The sequence below is a fragment of the Myodes glareolus genome, chromosome 26 (genome assembly GCF_982192425.1).
Source record: "Myodes glareolus chromosome 26, mMyoGla1.1, whole genome shotgun sequence".
In the NCBI taxonomy this organism is placed as follows: domain Eukaryota; kingdom Metazoa; phylum Chordata; class Mammalia; order Rodentia; family Cricetidae; genus Myodes; species Myodes glareolus.
Genome location: NC_142051.1, coordinates 44,785,881 through 44,804,420, shown reverse-complemented (window position 1 = coordinate 44,804,420; position 18,540 = coordinate 44,785,881). Strand labels below are relative to the sequence as shown.

At 47.1% G+C, this 18,540-nt stretch overlaps 1 protein-coding gene across 2 annotated transcripts in view; it reads right to left on the bottom strand.

The window, feature by feature from the left end:
• Window positions 1–9,444: 9,444 nt before the first annotated feature.
• Abtb3 (ankyrin repeat and BTB domain containing 3) overlaps window positions 9,445–18,540 on the bottom strand; it is a 258,603-nt gene continuing 249,507 nt past the window's right edge. For both annotated transcript variants that reach the window (XM_087902157.1, XM_087902158.1), the window contains 3 exons: window positions 17,450–17,518; window positions 14,808–14,921; window positions 9,445–11,650 (listed from right to left, as the gene is read on the bottom strand). In XM_087902157.1, coding sequence (XP_087758283.1) covers window positions 11,441–11,650; window positions 14,808–14,921; window positions 17,450–17,518 — 393 coding nt within the window. In that variant the 3' untranslated portion in view covers window positions 9,445–11,440. The remainder of the gene's footprint in view (window positions 11,651–14,807; window positions 14,922–17,449; window positions 17,519–18,540) is intronic.

The following is an 18,540-nucleotide window of genomic DNA, read 5'->3' as shown; positions in this document are numbered from 1 at the left end:
GGGTCGAGCAACCCTTTCACAGGGGTTGCCTAAGACCATTGGAAAACACAGACATTTACATTACAATTCATTAACAGTAGCAAAATTACAGTTACAAAGTAGCGGTGAAAATAATTTTATGGTGTGTGTGGGGGTCACCCAACATGAGGAACTGTATGAAAGTGTTACAGCATCAGGAAGGTTGAAAACCAGCCTGTCTTAAAAGTTAATTAAGTTAATTAACCCTTTGAGTTTGTAGTAAGAGACTGCTTCATGACAGACATAAAGATAGAACATGTATGTTTATGTGGGACTGAGTTAGGGTATAGGTCATGAGACTAGAAAGGGGCCTATAAGAGGAAAGAAGAGGGTTGGGAGGAGGTGATGGAATATAAGAGACATTAAAGTGTAAAGGGATTGCTGGGGGTGGAAGGGTGCAAGGGTGGGGGAGGGGACTGACTAAAATATATACGAGAATGCCATAACAGAACCAGCTACTCAGTATGCTAATTAAAATAATACATAAAAAATGGAAGAACAGAATGCTCTAATTATAAAAAGGAAGGAATAAAGAGACTCTTCCCTAGCTTGATTGATGACTGGAATCCATTTTTTTTCTCCTTTATAAAAAGAAGTCCCATATTTCAGGGACGGAGCTGCTTCTAGCTCCCTTTTCTCCCTCTAGCTGGTGGGGTTTTGTGGCCCATTTCTCTTCCGTCTCTATTAGATAAGTAAGACTAATGAATCCGCCGCTGTCTCACTAACTTGACGAGGACAGATAGATAGGGTGACAGGTTTTAATAGAATGCAGTTCCGGCAAAAAAATGAATGGGTGCCGCGAGGTCATTATACATGCTACATGAGATCTATCAGGGCAGGCATCCATCTTCTGAGGATATGTAAATGAGTCCCTTCAGCAGGGAAGAATGAATAATGCTGTCCTAGGATGGCAAAGACCTCTAACCTCTGTGACCTTGCATGTCTTGAACCCCTGTCAAAGGGTTGGTAAGTGTTTTCTCTAGGATTTTCTGTGAGGGGACATCGTTCCCCTCACTGTGTTCTGTTTTGATTTTTTTCTTTCAATTTTTTGAGACAAAGACTCGTGTAGCTCAGGTGTTGAACTCCTGACTCTCCCGTCTGTGCTGCTCAGGGCTGGGATTACAAGCATGTGTCACCATGCCTGGCGTGTAGCGTCCTGGGGAGGCTTTGCTCCTGGCTGAGTCCACGGCAGAACCGCCCTGATTCCTGGTGCCTCCCTGACTCCTCTCGGCCTGTCTGTCTGACTCTGCTTGCTTCTCCAGAGCCTGTGGCTTTCATCACGTCTTTTATGCTAATGCTCCACCTTCTTTTCTATTTCAAATAACCTTACAGCCTTTTCTTGCCCTGAAATTGCAAATTGCAAATTGCAAAAGCAATTGAAGGAGAAAAGGGTTTCTGTTGATTCACGGTTTGAGGCCTTTGTTCCATGGTGGGGAATTATGGCAGCAGGAAGGTGAGGTAGTTGGCTTTGCTGTATCCAGGGACAGGAAGCAAAGAACAATGAATATGGGTGCTCACAGTCCCCCAACCCCGACCTGTCTCTGTCTCCCTCCCTTGTGAGTGTGTGATAGTGTCTTTTTCTATAGCTCTGATGCTCCTAGTATTCTCCGTAGACCAGGCTGTTTCAATAATAGACCCTGTCACCCACACAAAAAAATGGCATGGATCCAAGTACTGTGGCATATGCCTTTAATCCCAGCACTCAGGAGGCAGAGGCAGGAGAATCTCTGTGAGTTGGAAGCCAGCCTGGTCTACAGAGAATACTAGGACCATCAGAACTATATAAAGAGACACTATTACACATACAAACAAATAAATGACATGAAGAGGGATTGAGGTAGACACGTGACACCAAACTGACCTTCACATGCACACACATGCACATACCCATAGAAACATTCACTCACAGACAAACACACACACACACACACACAAACATATGCTACTCACATACATGCATACTAAGAGAGGAAGAAAGGGAAGAAAAGAGGAAGGGAGGGAGGGAGGGAGGGAGGGAGGGAGGGAGGGAGGGAGGGAGGGAGGGAGGGAGGGAGGGATGGAGGGAGGCAGAGACAGGTCGAGGTTGGTCACTCTGTGTTCCTGGAGGTCGCTCAGCGCTCCTGGGGTTTGCTCTGCTCCAGCAGAGTTTGCCGTCTCAGGCCTGCTCTGGTCTAGGTTGCCAGCTCAGACCTGTTTCTGTAAATGTCCCTGGTCTGAATCTGCTCCTGCAGAGGTCCCTGGCTTGGGGTTGGTCCTGCAAAGGTCTCTGGCTCTGATCTTCTTCCTGGGAGGTCCCAGACTCATGCCCAGACCCGCAGGATTCCTGGCTCAGGTCTACTCCCTCAAAGGTCCCAGTTCATGCCCGGACCTGCAGGGGTCTTTGGCTCTGGCCCACTCACTCACCAGTTGCTCACCTGTACCTGCTCCTGTGGGGTTCACTGACTCATCTCAGGTGTGCTCTGGCCCAGGTCACTGGCTCAGTCCCGCTCCCGTAGAGCTCTCCTCGGGCCTATTCTGGCCTCTAGAAACTCTCTAATAGACATCTCAGATGATTCTAGATCAGGTTTCATTTATAATCATCACAGTTTGTGCCCTTCATCTCTAATACTGCTACCCCCACCCCTGATGCTAAGATACAGCCCTGCTTGGGGGTGCACATAGATGGAACAGCAGAAGGAAATGGGGCCTCACCTCATGCAGAAGAAGTGGAGGTACTGAGTTTCCTGGGTGGGTGGAGTCTGTGCTGCAGTGTAGCTTGTGGCAGGCAAAGGTCGTCCCTGAAGACATGGTTCTGCTAAATTTAGAATGGTCTGTCTTTGTTCCTGCCTTTGTATATTTGGTGGCATCATTGATCAAAATGACCTCATCAGAGCAGTTCATAGTTTGTAATTTGTTCCTAGATGCTCTGCTTTTGATGGTTGTATGATGCCTGTCATGTCTTTGGATAAATCTCATATCTTTCTACATTGGCCAGAGTTGCTTGCTGCTGGAGTCCTTGACTCCTATGGGTGCTAAGCTGAATGTGTAACTCCTGTAGAGACCAGTCCAGGGCACAGAGAACCATCACCTCCCTCATCCTAGAAGCCATGTTTCTATTACTAGAGACCAGAGTTCAATTAGCTTTTTAATCCAACCATATTACAATTGGCTTGTTTTTAAACTCACTAGCTGATGTAGGATTCTCCTCTGAATGCTATGAATGTTTTATTATCCTTGGTTAATAAAGAAGCTACTTTGGCCTATAGCAGGGCAGAATATAGGTAGGAGGGAAAACTAAACTGAATGCAGAAAGAAAGAAGGCAGAGTCAGGCAGACTCCATGTAGCTGCCAAAGGAGAAAGATGGTAAGCCACAGCCTCATGGCAATACATGAATTAAAAGAAATGGGTTTATTTAAGCGAAAGAGCTAGCTAGGAATACGCTGGGGCCATTGGCCAAACAGTGTTGTAACTAATATAATTTTTGTGTGGTTCTTTGGGTCTGGGTGGCTGGGAAATGAAAAAAAAAACAGTCTCTGTTTACAACGGGCCAACTAAAACCCTCACCACTAGGGACAGAGATTCAATGGCTAACTAAAGAAATATTGAGAAAAGTGGATTGTATGTGATTCCTTCCTATCTATGTAGCAGAAAATAGTATTTTTGCTATCCTTCAGACATGATCTTTGAGGGAGAGTCCTTTCAAGTGTTGAAGCTACAGGCGTTCATTCCCTTGACGAGGAACAGAAATAAATGACTGATAACGGAGAAAAGCCATCATCCCAGTCACTAGGTCCCCCAACACCCAGCAGCCATTTAGAACCAGATCTTTCCTTCACCCCTCCTTGTTATTCAAGGCACATTGACACAAACGCAGAAGCGACAGCATCTTTGTTTCTTCCCATCTTCACCCTCCCAAGTGTCCTTCCTACTCCATGGCTTCTGAACTCCAGCAAGTGTAGAAGTTGTCTCCTACCAAGTAAAAATAAATCAAGACCTTCTTCCCTTTCTCTCCTATCCTGAAGGAAAAGGATAATTCAAAGCAACAGAGGTCGGGTGTTTAATGTTGTGGGGACAGCTGGGTGCCCCATGTAGAAAGGACAGTACCTATGAAATTGCAAATCTGTCTTAGAACCAATGTCTGAACAGGGAATGGGAAGGCGGGAGCAGATTATGGGTGACTAACACTTTAGGCTTACCCTGACTGAGAGAGTATCAGAGGGCTTTCTCAGATGTATATCTAAGCGGTCCTCACTGCCTATGACAGAAAGCAAGCTTCCAACAACACTCACACTGAGTCTCTAGAAAGTCCAGGTGACAGGATAAAAGCCATAGGTTGGCCTGGCAGCGGAGATGACCCTCTGACCTCTATACCCTAGGCTTTTGCCTAGGTGTAAAGTATGAAAGCGTAACCTTTGGTCCAGCCGCATCAATGGGGCTGAATCACAGTTCGCATTGTCGTAGGACTCCCAGGTCTTAGATGCATAACTAGACTGGGAAGCCCGACCTACATCGCCAGCTGAACTTTCAGATCGGATAAACGTCTGGTTAGCCTAGGGGGAGGCATCCTGGACCCCAGGGATTTACCACAAACCCGGGATTGTTGGTGGTTTCTTGTGACGCATGCTGCAGTCACTGACCCAAGTCACTGCTTAGGAGACAAAATTGATTTCTAAGAGTGAGGACCAGTCAGCTGCCAGAGGTAAGTAATCTCATCACCATGCTTCCTGAGAACGTAGCTAGAAGTCTCATGGAACTTGCACGCTTGCCTGGCATAGGGAGGTTCTGGGTTTGCTCTCCAGCAGGCCCATGTGAACCCAATGAGCAAGGGATGGAGAGAGAATTCTTTAACACTAAAAAGGAACAAACTATCTATGCTCCGGGGACAAAGTATCTATGCTTGATATGGAGAGAGAATTATTTAACACTAAGAAGGAACAAAGTATCTATGCTCCGGTGTATTTCCTATCATCTCTCCTACTCAAGAGGCTGAGTGCGGTGTGTGTGTGTATGTTTGTGGGGGGAGGGGGTGTCACAAACCCAAACCCAGCCTGGGCTACTTAGTGAGACCTTGTCTCAGAATAAGAAAGTTTAGAAAAGAAAATGAAGCTTTAGCCCAGCGGAGGATCTCTGCCATAATATGAATGAGGTCCTGATTCAAGTCTGGATTCCACAAACAAGAAAGAAGAGGAGAAGGAGGAGGGAGAGAAGGAGGAGGAGGAACACATACTTGGTACTATTGTATGACTCCATTTCTATAACATTCTTGAAATAACGGAGATACAGAAATGCTGATCAGGTGTGTGCTTGTCGGGAATAAAGTGCTTGTCGGGTATGTGGTATGTGGGACTGGCTGATATGAGGAAAATATTTTTTTTCTATCAGAGGTAGCTAAGCCTGCCAAGAGCGAACATCCCATGAATCTTCACCCACCTAGTAAAACTTAAATTTATGCAAAAGGCCCTGAAGCTTTCCCCAGAACTTGTTGGCCTAGAGTGCTGACTTTGACTTCTTTCTACTTTTCTTAATTTCTTTTGTGCCAATTCCTTTAAAACTGGTCAGACTGAATGACTACAGGGGGAAGACAGAATCATCACCTGCTTTAGAATGAAAGCCAAGAGAGCTTCTTGTCCTGGTGTGCTTGCTAGCCTGGTTGGGGTCAGGAAACACCTTTTCTCAAAGAGTCATTGCTTGGCTTATCTATTTTGCTTTGTTTGTGTGCTTCTTAGTGTGACTCTGAGAATATTTGTCTTTAACACTAGAAGGGCAGCAGGAGGCAGATCTCTGTGGTGGTGGTGTGGTGACAGTGGTGGTGTTTGCATGAATCTACACACGATGTCACAGAAGTAAGCACACACTACACCAACGCCAATTTCCAGGTTTTGTATATTAGACCTACCTAATTTCCACCATTGGAGGAAGTTTTGGGAAAGGGACATAGGCTTTTTTGCCATTTCCTACAAATCTACAAATAAAACACCAAGGAAACCAGCAAGTTGAAAACAAGACGCTCACAGTGTGACTGATCTAGTGAGAGCAATCTTCAGACTTAAATATCTGGGGACCTTGTTCTGAGGCTTGTGTTTTGTTTCCTGCTGGGAGCCTGTTTGATAAAGACATCATGCTACCAACGCGTTCCAGAATGTTCTCTCACTCTAAACAGTGCTACCAGGTTTTGAAATATACCAATGTATTAAGGGGAAAGTCCAGACCCACAGAACACCAGCTCTGGTGCACCCCTTTTCAGAGCTGAAAAAGCAAGTCCAGGATATGGAAGAGGCCCTGACCAAGGTCTCTCAAGCAGCTGAAGGCAGAAGCAGGACCAAGGGTGAGCCCTTCGGCCACACCCACCATCCTCTGCTCCTTTCAGCTCTCCCTTCACCCCGGAGGTTTAAAACATTAAAATTCAGAACTTGTCGGAAGGTTGACTCTGAAGAGCCACAGCCAGAGGAGTAGATGAACATCAGGGCATCTTTTTTAATTGCCTATTCACACAGACAGATTGTCTTTTCTTATTCGGATCTAAACTTGGAGATGTGTCCTTCTGCAGGGCACTCATTATCTGACGCCTCATCAGGAGTGGGAGCGAAAGTGCAGTTTGATTGCTGAGTATAGGTTCTATTTTTTTCCTCCTGAGCAGGAAGTTCGAAATCTACTGCGTTATTTTTAAAGAGGGTGAAAAAATTTCATAATAACTTCCTCAGAGGCTTAGTCCAAAGACACATACTGCTGCCCTCAGCTGAGTGGGGAGTACCAGAGATGATGCAGACAGAGCAGAGTCTAAGCCATTTCTCAGTGGAGGGGTTGGGTCGTATAAAAGGCAGCAAGGGGTAGATGGGGCTGGGGCTGCTTCCCTGGTGACAGGGGTCCCAGGTTTTTCTGGGACTGATTTCTACTGGGATTCTTTGGAGGAGCCGTGATTACCTTCCCCTTGTCCACAGAACCATGGTTCTCACTCTTGGCCAGGCGGGCAACTCTGGTGGGGTCAGGGCTCTTTAGAGTCTTTCGTGGAGCCTGGAAGGTTAGCCAAACACTACGGGGAGTCATGGATGTAATCCTCACCTTCTTGAGTGAATTTGGAAGAATGAGTCCCTGGAACATTAATATTCAAAAATGTCCTATTTACAGGGAAGAAAATTAACTTGCTTATGTTGACATACCATTCTTTGTTGACTGACCGTGTAAGGCAATGTGCTGGGAACAAGAATTACAAACAAGATACTTAGTTTTCAGGGAGGGTCCCCACATCCATTAGAATGAGCAGGAAAATTCCGGGAAACTGCAAGGCATCATGGGAATCATGTAGAAAGTTTAGAAACAAAGGGCCAAGACATTAAATATTCTTTTTCTTGTCCAAATTGCCAATTCCTTCTTCCCTCTGCTTAGCCTTAGGAGCTTAGGAATGCCTTCTTTCTGCTGTTAGCAGTGGGGGATCCATAGGGCACATCCCTTCTAACACCATCAGCTAATTGTAGTGGAACCTAACTTTTCTCTTCCACTTTTTTTCTTCTACCTTTCTTCCTCCCTTCCTTCCTGCAGCCCAGGTTGACCTCACAGGTAACCATGGATGGCACCGACTTCCTGATCCTCCTTTCTCCGCCTTCCCTACTGCTAGAATTATAGGTGTGTACCATTTCATCTGGTTTATATGGTGGCCAGGATTTGAACTCGGGGCTTAGTGCTTGTTAGGCAAGCACTCTATGACTGAGTTGCGTCCCCTATGAACAAATTTTCCACAGACGACAATGTAAACTAGACATGTCAACAAGTTGTAGAGTTTCAGGGTTAGTCAGGGGCGGAACCAGGTTGGAAAGGGGAGACTCTAAGTCATCTGTTCCTGGGACGGACCTGGGGATGAACTGTCAGCCTTGCAGGGTCTCTGGAGGATGGGGTCAGAAAGGACATGAAAAGCAGCAGGAGGTATCAGTCATGACTCCTGGTGGGCAGAGAGAGGTGAGTGCTGGATTCTGAAAGCAGACCCTAGGAGTGTTTTTCTTAGACTCTTTGTCCACACATCCCAGGGCAAGTCCTGAATGCAATAAAGGTCTTCTTCGTGGGACTCCCTACCCAAGCTGGAGTGGCATTTCTGCCTGGGCATTTACATGGAAACTCAATGTGCAACCCACAAAGAACCAGAAAGAGGAGCAAGCGGCATCATAGAATCCCAGGTTTATCTCATCTACATGGGAAGTAGAAAAAGACAAGATCTCTTGAGTAAATTGGGAACGAGGCGATCATGGGAGAGGGTAGAAGGGGAGTGGGGGAGGAAGAGAGGGGAGCAGAGAAAAATATATGGCTTAATAAAAACAATAACAGAAAGAATCCCAGGGATTTCCATCCAATTCTACCCTTGCGTGTTTCCCATTTTAGCCAGTGGTTTCCCAATGGGGTGAGGCTTCTGCTTCAGAGGAGAGGAATGATATTCAGGCATAGCACCAAATTACTGTGGGGATGGGCCCAAAAGCCACAACTGAGGCTGAGTTAATCTTGCAGAATTAGGGATGCCCTGCCCCTCAGATATGGAGAGTCCCTGTACAGGCTTTCACGAGTGGTCAAAGCCACTTGTTACACAAAGAATTGGTGGTGGCTACAAAACTCATTTTATTTCGCTAAAAGGAACATGCTGAAGTGCTCATTCATCTAAATCTGTGCAGAGGGGGAGGTGGGCTTCCTGTCCTGATAGGTTATGTTCCTTCTCTCCCGACCACTCTTTCCCAGACTGTGCCAAAGGACCTTCCGAAGCAGGCTGGCCTCTCCTGCTATGGAGAACGCTGTGGTCCGAATGTGGAACGTCCCCCGTGAGAACTATGTCAGCTAGTGGCCTCCAGCTGGTTGTATGGTGTGGGAAAGTTGAACCCGTAAGATGTGGAGCCACACTGGGTCAAGTGGGTAAGTAGAGTGGGCCTTGAGGTTTCATAACCTGGTTCTACTTCCTGTTGGCTCTCTGCTTCCAGACTGCAGATGGAATGTGACTGGATGACTTCCTGTTGCCAAGCCTCCCTCTGTCCCACGATGATGGAATGATCCCTCATACTGAGCTAAGATACACCTCTCCTCCAGCAATTCCTTCCCCCCCCCCCCCAGGGGATTCGTCACAGCCACAAGAAAAGATCGAATACAGTGTGGCTCTGTGGATTATTGAGAGACACAACTCCATGGGGGCCTGACTTGGGCCAGGGCACTTGGTTTGACTTCAGTGATGATGGCACCCAAGAAAGATGGCTCCTTTGACTGATGGAAAGGAAACCTGGAGAATCACTCAGAGGTGCATACAGACCCTTCCAGACCCCTCCCACTGCCATCTCCACATGCTCCCTGTCCTCTATGTTGTCTACTTCTTATTCTCCATGTGTTTTGCAAAGCCACATTCCTACCCCTCAGCTGAAGAAAGATGCCAGGCCTGAGCTAAGGGAGGAGGCGCTCCTGTGTACCACACAGAGGATGCAGACTGTGGGAAATAATTTCTTTTAATGACAGAGAAAGCACACCAAATTGTAACAGAAGCCTGGGTGGGAGTTACCAATGTACAGATCAACACATGGAGGTCCAGGAAGCAGTAGACCTTCACAGAGAAACCAGCTAGGCTAGGGAGCAGCATCCCTAAAGACAAGTGGCCGTGTGTCACCCTGTGTGTGACCTGGTTGTCACCTCAAGCAGCGGTTCCCTTTCTCATTTGATGGTAGGGATGGTTCACGATGACTACATGGAAGAGAGACCTCAAGGACTTGCAAAGGGGTGATGCTGCAGAAGGACTCAGACTGGACACCGTGCACGCCACACCCGTGGAACAAGACTCGACGTGTGTCCTTGACAGGCATTGAGCGAGTAGGACAACAGGTGGAAGATACAAGTTCCTTTAGACTCTAGGGTTTGACGCAACTTCCATAAAGCATGCAAGGAAATAGGTTTATCAACAAAACTTTGCCATCCTAAGGGATTAAAAACCACCCTCCCAGTTTTTAACCATAATGTATCTAGGATTCAAAATAAGAGACGAGAAGCAAAAAGGCCGCAACTCAAGAACTATTTGGAGTATTGTGGCACTTTACCATCTCTTTTGCATATATATATGTATATATATATATACAAACACACACATATATATGTATATATATATTATAGGCAGAGCAAACATAACCCTGTCAATATAAACTTTCATTATAGATAATTGTAGACTGTACACTCTCAGAATGCAGAGAGTGGTGAGCCTATCTATCATACACTTTTCGTCTTTAAAAATAATCTAACATAGTCATACTCTCTGGCTAGTAACAAACTATGAACATCTTCTGAGAATACAGATAAAGCTCTGAGATTAATAGCAAATTCTCTGACGTGCTCCCCCACCCCTATTCAGTATCAGAAATGAACATATTTCTGTAAAAGCATCCCCAGAACCATTCATAACCAGAAAAGAAACAAATATGTTTGTTTCACCAAAAGGGCTTTTAGCAGGAAGTCGGGAAACATTATCTACTTTGGCAAAAGGAAACGAAGCACGGCATGATGCTTTAGAGGTTCGGGTCCATGCAAAGGCATGTTTTGTTATATGGGGGTGTCTCAGTCTCACCCTAAATCCACGGTCAGCATGCAGAGTATTGTCAACTACGGGATTCGAGATAATTAGATAGTTGGCAGTTGGCAGTGCACCTCTTTTGTGTAACCATGATCGAATCACTAAGGCAGGAGTATGTGACCTTGTATAGATAATATCAGCAGGAGTTTGTCGGATGCAAGTTTACATGGCACGGACCTGCAACTTACTGTCTAAAAAAAGAACAAAAGAACCCCTAAACACAACTCAGTTGAAAATGAACCGTTAAGCTTGTAGAAATATATTTGAAACTACGAGACTGCTCTGTGTTTGCTACACACGAACGTTTTTTTAAAAAGTTCCCACCCCTAAAAATTGGCCGTGTGGTTTCCTCATGCTGAGCAACAGCATCTATAACTAGCCATCAGGACTGTTGTCTGAGCAAGTACAGCCTCCAAAGTCATTCGTCTGTCACGTGATGCTCTTCAAGGTCGTGCGGTTGAGTTCTTCGGCAGTCAACCAGGAAGCAGAGGGCCTTTTTAAGCCTTGGTCCATCTGTTAGACTGTGGTCCTCAGCAGAAGGTGTCCATGGCTCCTGGGCACTTTCCATCGGAGGTGGCTTGGCTGCTGCGTCGGCTTGCAGGTTCTGGACGTAGCTACAATCTAACCTGCAGACTCACGGAAGGTTCTTCACTCAGGAGCACACGGAAGCCAAGACCTCTGACTGGAGAGAGGCTGAGGCAGTGGAGGCAGCTCCTTAGCCCAGCAGAAATAGACGCCAGGGACAATTTTTGTGTATGTGTGTTTTGTGGAGCCAGTGCAAGAGGGAACCAGAAATCTTGCTCCGGGGAAGCATTTGCCACACGGAGGCATCTCACACCACGGAACCGCATTTGCCGCATGGAGGTATTTCACACCACGGAACCCTTGGAGGAGGATAGGTGGATGGACTGAATCCTAATGGCCAACGTCCTCTGTAAGTCCTGAAGCACATCCTGGCCCGTCCCTTCGCCGTTCTTGTCATACAGGAGCTGCTTGAATGCTTCATTTTCGATGAGGACCATCATATTTTTAAGAAAGTAGCCTTCGCAGTATGCCGAGAGCTCTGTGACCCCGAGGAACTATGGGGAGAGGAAAGGAAGCAGGTGGTTACCATGATGGAGACCACTCACCCAGGTGCCTCAGCCTGATGCTTCACCAATCCTATCTTCCTATCCCCAGGCTGTGGCTTTGGAACTCCTACTCAAAGACCTGATATTCATTCTTCTACTTCTTGACTTGTGCAAGTTCAGTCGTTTTTTTTTTTTTTTTTTTCTTTTGAGCCCAAGTTTCCCAAGTTTCAGGATGGGTGGGAGAGCCTAGGAGTACTGTCAGGACATGGATGTACATAGAGACTCTATGACCTTCAAGAGATCTCAGCAGTTGAAGCGTCAGTCAGAGCTGGGGTCCTATCCCATAGAGTCACCATACAGGCACCGAATTCTTCAGCCCGGAGACCTCCTAGCACAGAGGTCACTCCTGCCCTGTGAGTCCTGCTCTTGGGTGTCAGAGGGTAAGGCCTCATTCTGTATAGGAAGGGAAACTGAGGCTGAGTGGTCTAGCTCTTGGAGATTGCTTTGTAGGTGAGTGCCACCCCATACAAGTTAGCACAAGTGGAAGGAAATACAACATACTTTTATGTATGGTATCTGTTAATACTAATGGAATGGACACCTATCATTTCCACACAACTATCTACAGGTTCACCTGGGACTGAAACTCTCATCTCTCATCTTCTAGGTGGAGCTTTGTAGATTACAGCCCTCCGGGCTAGATTTGGCTCACAATTTGTTTTACAAATAAAGCTTTGGTAGAACACAGTCATGTTACTTATTTTCTACTTATCTACAATTGTTTCTGCACTAGAGGTAGACTCAAGGAGGGACAAACAAAATAAAACATCAAAACAAACAGCTCCCGGGCCTGAAATAGCCCGCAAAGCTGAAAATAATTATCTGCCCCTTTACAGAACACGTTTGCTGATCCTCTGTTATGTTTTTCAAATGAAGAGACCATGTCTTGCTAATTTCTTTTCCTTTCTAAGATGGAGTCTCATATACCAGGTCGACCTCAAACTTTCTATGGAACTGAGGATTGCCTTGAACTCCTTATCCTCCTGCCTCTGCCTCCAGAGTGCTGGAAGCACAGGTGTGAGCCACTAGGCTTAGAACGCCTTACAAATTTCTTTGTTATGTTTTGATGAGTAAGGTACTAGCAACAAACACGTGGGTCAATCAACACCAGAAAGACTCCTGTGGTTCCCAGACCCTTGTTCTTTCCACCACGATACAAGCCCTGGATTGAGTTTTTTTTATAATAATTGATGAAGCAGTTCGTCTTTGTTTTCAGACACAGAGATAACCTGAGAGGACCGTCAGAAGCTCAGGACTGAGCTGCTGGGATGGCTTCTAGGGAGGAAGAGATGCTAACCCATGTGATGGGCTGGCTTTCTCATCTATCTAAATCCCACAGCTGGGACTCAAGCGCTTCCCTGAAGCACAGAGCTGATGCTGTAGGGGTCTTTGCTAACATCTGGACCTTGGCCATTAGCATCTGAATGCCTGCGATTCCTCTGGGTCAGGGCAAGCTTTCCTGCTTCTCTGCTTCTTACTGCACTACCATCCATCTGAAGCACAAGCAGTCAGAGAGGAATTCCAGCGGCAGGAGAGCATCTGTCGAGGCTGCATTACCTGTAGCTGAGTGAAGTAGTGTACACACCGGGCAGGAGGCAGCTGGCCCTGCCCTTCCCTCATGTAAATATCACAAATGGCCTATGTTGATGTTGGCACTATTCCAGGATGGGATCTTGGAGGTAAAGCTGATGTCTGTCAAAGCAGAGGCCCTAGTCACATGGGTGTACTGTGGGAGAGTCTGCTCCCCAGCCACAGAAGTCCTTGGCCTCCCTGTTGAAACTCGGATGGCATCAGCTGGCGTTATTAAACCATGGTACGAGAAGTTGATGCTACCAGCTAAGGAGCCTTAGGAGACTGTGCCAGGACTTGCCAACATGAAAAGTCACAAAAAATCTACCCATGGAGGTTGGGTTTCTGGGGCAATTCAAATGACCATGGTTAAGAGAGAAAAGGAGGAAGACACTGGCTCTCTTCTTGAACACAGAGGTTCTCTCTGGGTGGTGCCATTGTGCAAGACAACCCATTCAGATGAAGACAAAGAAGACAAATACTGCTTAGCTGGGGTACAGGTAGAGCATGTCAGCCTCAGGGTCAAAGCAAGGATGGAGAGTTCTAATCCACACTCACCAGAACAACTGTGTGTCTGTGTGTGTGTGTGTGTGTGTGTGTGCATGTGTGCATGCATGCATGTGTGTGTATGTGTCCCAGAGACACGAAGGAGAATGGTGTTCTCACTTGTTGTGGTAGTATGTACAAAAAGTGTCTCCCACAGTTTTGTGCATCTGAACATGTGATCCCCAGTTGGTGGCGCTGTTTTAGGTTTAGGTGGTGCAGCATTGCTGGAGGAAGTGTGACGCTGGGGGCGGGCTTTGAGAGTAAAATCTTCACACCAGTTCAAATTCATTTTCTTTGCTTCACGCTTGCTTTTTGAAGCCATGAGCCTTCGGCTTTCTGCTTCTGCCATCACGCCTGCCTCTTGCTGCTATGCCTCCCCACCAGAGTGGACTCTTATCCTGCTGGAACTGAAAGCCCAGATAAGCCCTTTCTTCTATAAGCTGCCTTGGTTGTGGTGTTTTATCACAGCACAGAAAAAAAAATTGACACACACTTGAGCTTGCATGGGAATCAGGAACACCCCACCACCCTCCAGAGTTTCTGAGTTGATAAGTTTGGGTTGTGACCTAAAATACTCCTTGCCGCTGCTGCTGCTTCTGGAGACCACCTTTTGAGACCCACCATTCTCAACTCTTCTATTCAAGACCACTTAATAGCAGAGACATTAACTAGACCCTGATTAGGGAAGCAGAATCGAGACCCCAGTCCAGGCCTGAGGAATCAGTCTGTGATGATTCTTGTGAAAGCAGTGTGAGTAACATTCCTGGGGACACCGTTGCCTGGCTTACTTTCCAGTGTTCATGGAAGAAAGGGAGGACAAGGAGATGTCAGAGCTGAAGCAGAAAAGAAAGGCCTACGGTCTGGGGACGTAAGTCAGCGGTGGAGCGACTGGCTGATGTGTGCCGAAGCCCAGGGTTTAATCCCAAGCCACAGAGTCCCGGAACAGTCTCGGGAGCACAGGCCCGGCTTTGGGGTCAGGGGAGAGGCTTACCTTGGCATGGCTGTAGATGTCCACGCAGTTGTCAGTATTGATGCTTTTCGCACAGATAATCTCACAGTGTCGCTGCAGGGCCTCCAGCTGGAAAAATTTAGCGGCGGACAGAAGCTGGAATCCATAGAAAGAGACTGTTAGTGGTAGAGGTGGTGAAGAGTGATCAGCAAACCATAGGAGTGAGCCACCGTGACAGTTTGAGTGAGGAAGGCCTCCCATAGACCCAGGCATTTGGGCACATTGCCCCCAGTTGGTGGCACTGTCCAGGGGACAATTTAGGAGGTGTGGCTTTGTTGGAGGATGTATGTTGCAGGAAGCAGGCTTTGAGAAAGTAAGGCCTTCTCCTACTCCAGTGGGCTCTTCTCTGCTTTGTGTCTGTGGTTCAAGATGAGAGCCCTGAGCTCTCAGCTGCTGCTTCAGCCACCGGGCTGGCCATCTGCCTCCATCATTTGGCTATCACAAACTCTAATCTCTCTGGAACTGTAAGCCCAAAATAAATCTTTTCTTCTTCAAGTTGCCCCAGTCACAGTGTTTTGACCCAGCAATAGGAGAGCAGCTAATCTACCCCACAGGGTGCCTGACTGAGGGTCAGGAAGCAGAGATGCTGGAGTTTACCAGTAGGCACAAGGTGAAACCAGGGGAGCAGCCTCTAGTTAGGCAAGCTTCCTGTGGGTGGAGGGCAGGGTGGAGTGGATCACAGACACACCTTTCATAGCAGGTCAGCCCAAACATCCCAAATCAGATCCAGCAAGGAGGAGGGGCTAGGACACCCATTAGCAAGGTGAGTACGACTGTGGCTTCCTCCTTCCCTGTGCTCCCTGCATCTCCACTCCAATGTGGCTCCTCACCATACTGGCTCAGGGACCGTCCTTCACCCTGTCTTCTTCTTTATGGGACTTCCTACCCGGATGCTATGGCACTCCCAACTTTCTACGACAGAGTCCAGAAGGTCGGGGTCTTCATCCCATTGGACCATTGCCACACCAGGTCAAAGGTCAGCCCTGGGCCATGGAGGCTCCCACAAGTATACTGAAGGTGGCAGGCTCTGAGGGAGGAAGTTATACTTCCCCCAAGGCGGGGGTAGTGGGATTTATCATGAGCCTTTTTGTGATTTTTTTTTTTTCCTTTTGAGACACAGTCTCACTTTGTATCCCTGACTGGCCTGGAGCCTGCAGTCTGTCTCAGGTGATCATCAGAACCCTCTCAGGTGCTGGAATTACAGGCATGAGCCATCATGGCTGGCTGAGACTTAAATGCGAATCCATTCACCTCCATCCGTATCTTACAAAGAGCTCTGAGGGACGCTGGGCAGGTGAACATGCCCCTGTCCTGTGAAGGCAGCACACTCCGACTCCACAGAATTTGAGACTTGAACTTGTCATATGGGACACACCCCTGTCTGTCCATTCAGCCCCTCTATCACCGTCTCCAGGAAACAAACAAGTAAATGCAGAAAGTAAAATTTAAGATGCTTACAAAAGGCCACACCTGTCCCTATGGTGGAGTATAGGATGGGAGGAGGGGACCAGAGAGTCCAGGGTCTCTGGAGTATCATCGGGGGTGGGGGGTTAAGAAGGGTAAGGACACAGGACAAATTGGGCCCTTAGTGACCACAAGCCCTACAGCACTCACCGTAGCCAAAGGTGACTAAGAATCTTCTAAAAACATATTTATTTTTTATTTTTTATATTTTTATTTTTTGGTTTTTTTCGAGACAGGGTTTCTTTGTAGCTTTGGAGCCTGTCCTGGAACTAGTTCTTGTAGACCAGGTTGGCCTCGAACTCACAGAGATCTGCCAGCCTCTGCCTACCAAATTAAAGGTAAAACATATTTTTAAAACTGTCTCAGATCAAGAATTCCCATTTTACAGAACAGGAAACAAGCTCAGCTAGGTCAAATAAACTGCCAATATGATTGGGCTGAAGGACTTTAGGTACTAAACTGCCTGCTTAAAAAAAAAATATTTAACTAATTAATTAGTTTTAAAAGATGGGGTCTCATCTTGTAGCCCTGGATGGTCTGAAACTCCTATGCAGACCTTGCTGGCCTCCAACTCACAGAGCTTTGCCTGCCTCTGCCCCATGAGTACCCGGATTAAAGGTGTGTGCAACCATGTCCAGTTAGTGCCCATCTTTAATTAGGAAAACGGATCGGAGCTCTGGCTTTGGATGGGGGGATAGAATGGGAAGTCAGGTGCAGTGGGAGCCACAGGCAGGGATGGGAGAAGGTGGTGATGGAGGTGAAGAGCTTCAGGCATGGGCAAGAGATGGCTCCCAGCTCTCAGCTTCTGGGTTCCAGAAGGCACTGTAGGGAGGAGAGCCGTGCCTCTCATGGATGTAATTCTCTTAGCAACCACGAGGGGGAGCAGGTCACCTAGGATACTCCCTGATGGTGCTGTAGAGGGCCAACTGTCCCTGTGTAGGTGGTACCCAGATTCCTCCGTGAACTTGCCCCTCACAAGCCAGGTAAGACTGGTTTCCACCCAGGCCCCCTGGTGCAGACAGTCTCTCAGGGAAGGCTTCCCTGAGAAGATGCTTTGCTTGGGAGGGACACAGGGAGGATCACGGAGCTAGGAGGGCCCTCAATTCTGAAGTCAGACAGAAGGGATGCTGAGGCAGCTAGGAACGCAATGCTCTCCTTACCTCCATGATCTCATTGTTTTTAATGAGAAGTGACTCTGGGCCACCGTAGTAGAGATACTGCATGACCAGCTGGAAGGAAGAGGACACAGTGAGTGACGCCTCAGCCGTACACACTATCACACGGCTCTAGAACATCCCTCTACCTGATGGGGGACGTTCGGATAGGTTTTCCTGATGACACCCTGAAATCACGACCCTATAGTTTCCAGGCTCTGCCTCCATGTCTTTTCACAGGACCAAATCAATCCTGAGCTTGTCTCCTCATGATGGATGATAACCAAGGGTGCCCACCTACCTCTCATCCAGTCAAGCTGTCCAGGTGATACCACCAAGAGAGCCTGAAACAAAACCTCCTGAGGTCCCAGAGAGCCATTCTGCGCAACAAGCTCCTTATAACGACTTGACAAAACTCCAGAGAAAGTCGAGAGGGGCCCAGGGTTTTGATATTCACTGAGAGTTGTGAAGGAGCCACGTAAGGCTCTCCCCTGTTATGTGACTTCCAACGTCGGGATTGTGCCCTGAACTACTACAGAGTTTTGCAAAGGGGTGTCCCCGAATGACTGAAGACCATGGATGTATCTGAACTAGTGTAACTGCACACACACACACACACACACACACACACACACACACATCTGTAGTCTAGTCACTCCCTACATTGGCATCACACCATGGTTTAACCACCACGATAGGATTTTGGAATTTTTTTCAAATGTGTCATGGCATATTCACGTGCACGTCCATTTGCACACACACACACACACACACAGACACAGACACACGAACACAAAATAAATAAAACACCAATTTTGGGAAATGTGTAACACTCTTTAAGAAACTAACAATTAACAGATACTTCTATACCACCCACAGCAAATCCCGATACACCATGGAATTACGTGGAATGTTTGCACAATTCATTAAAGCAGATTCCTAACAGAAACTGTTTTTTGTTTGCTTGTTTTGAGACAGATCTCACTATGTCACAAACAAACTCACTATGTAGACCAGGCTGGCCTCTAACTCTCATTCCCTTGCCTCCACTTCTCCAAGGGGCTTGCCACCATATCTAGCATGGTATCTGTCTTTTA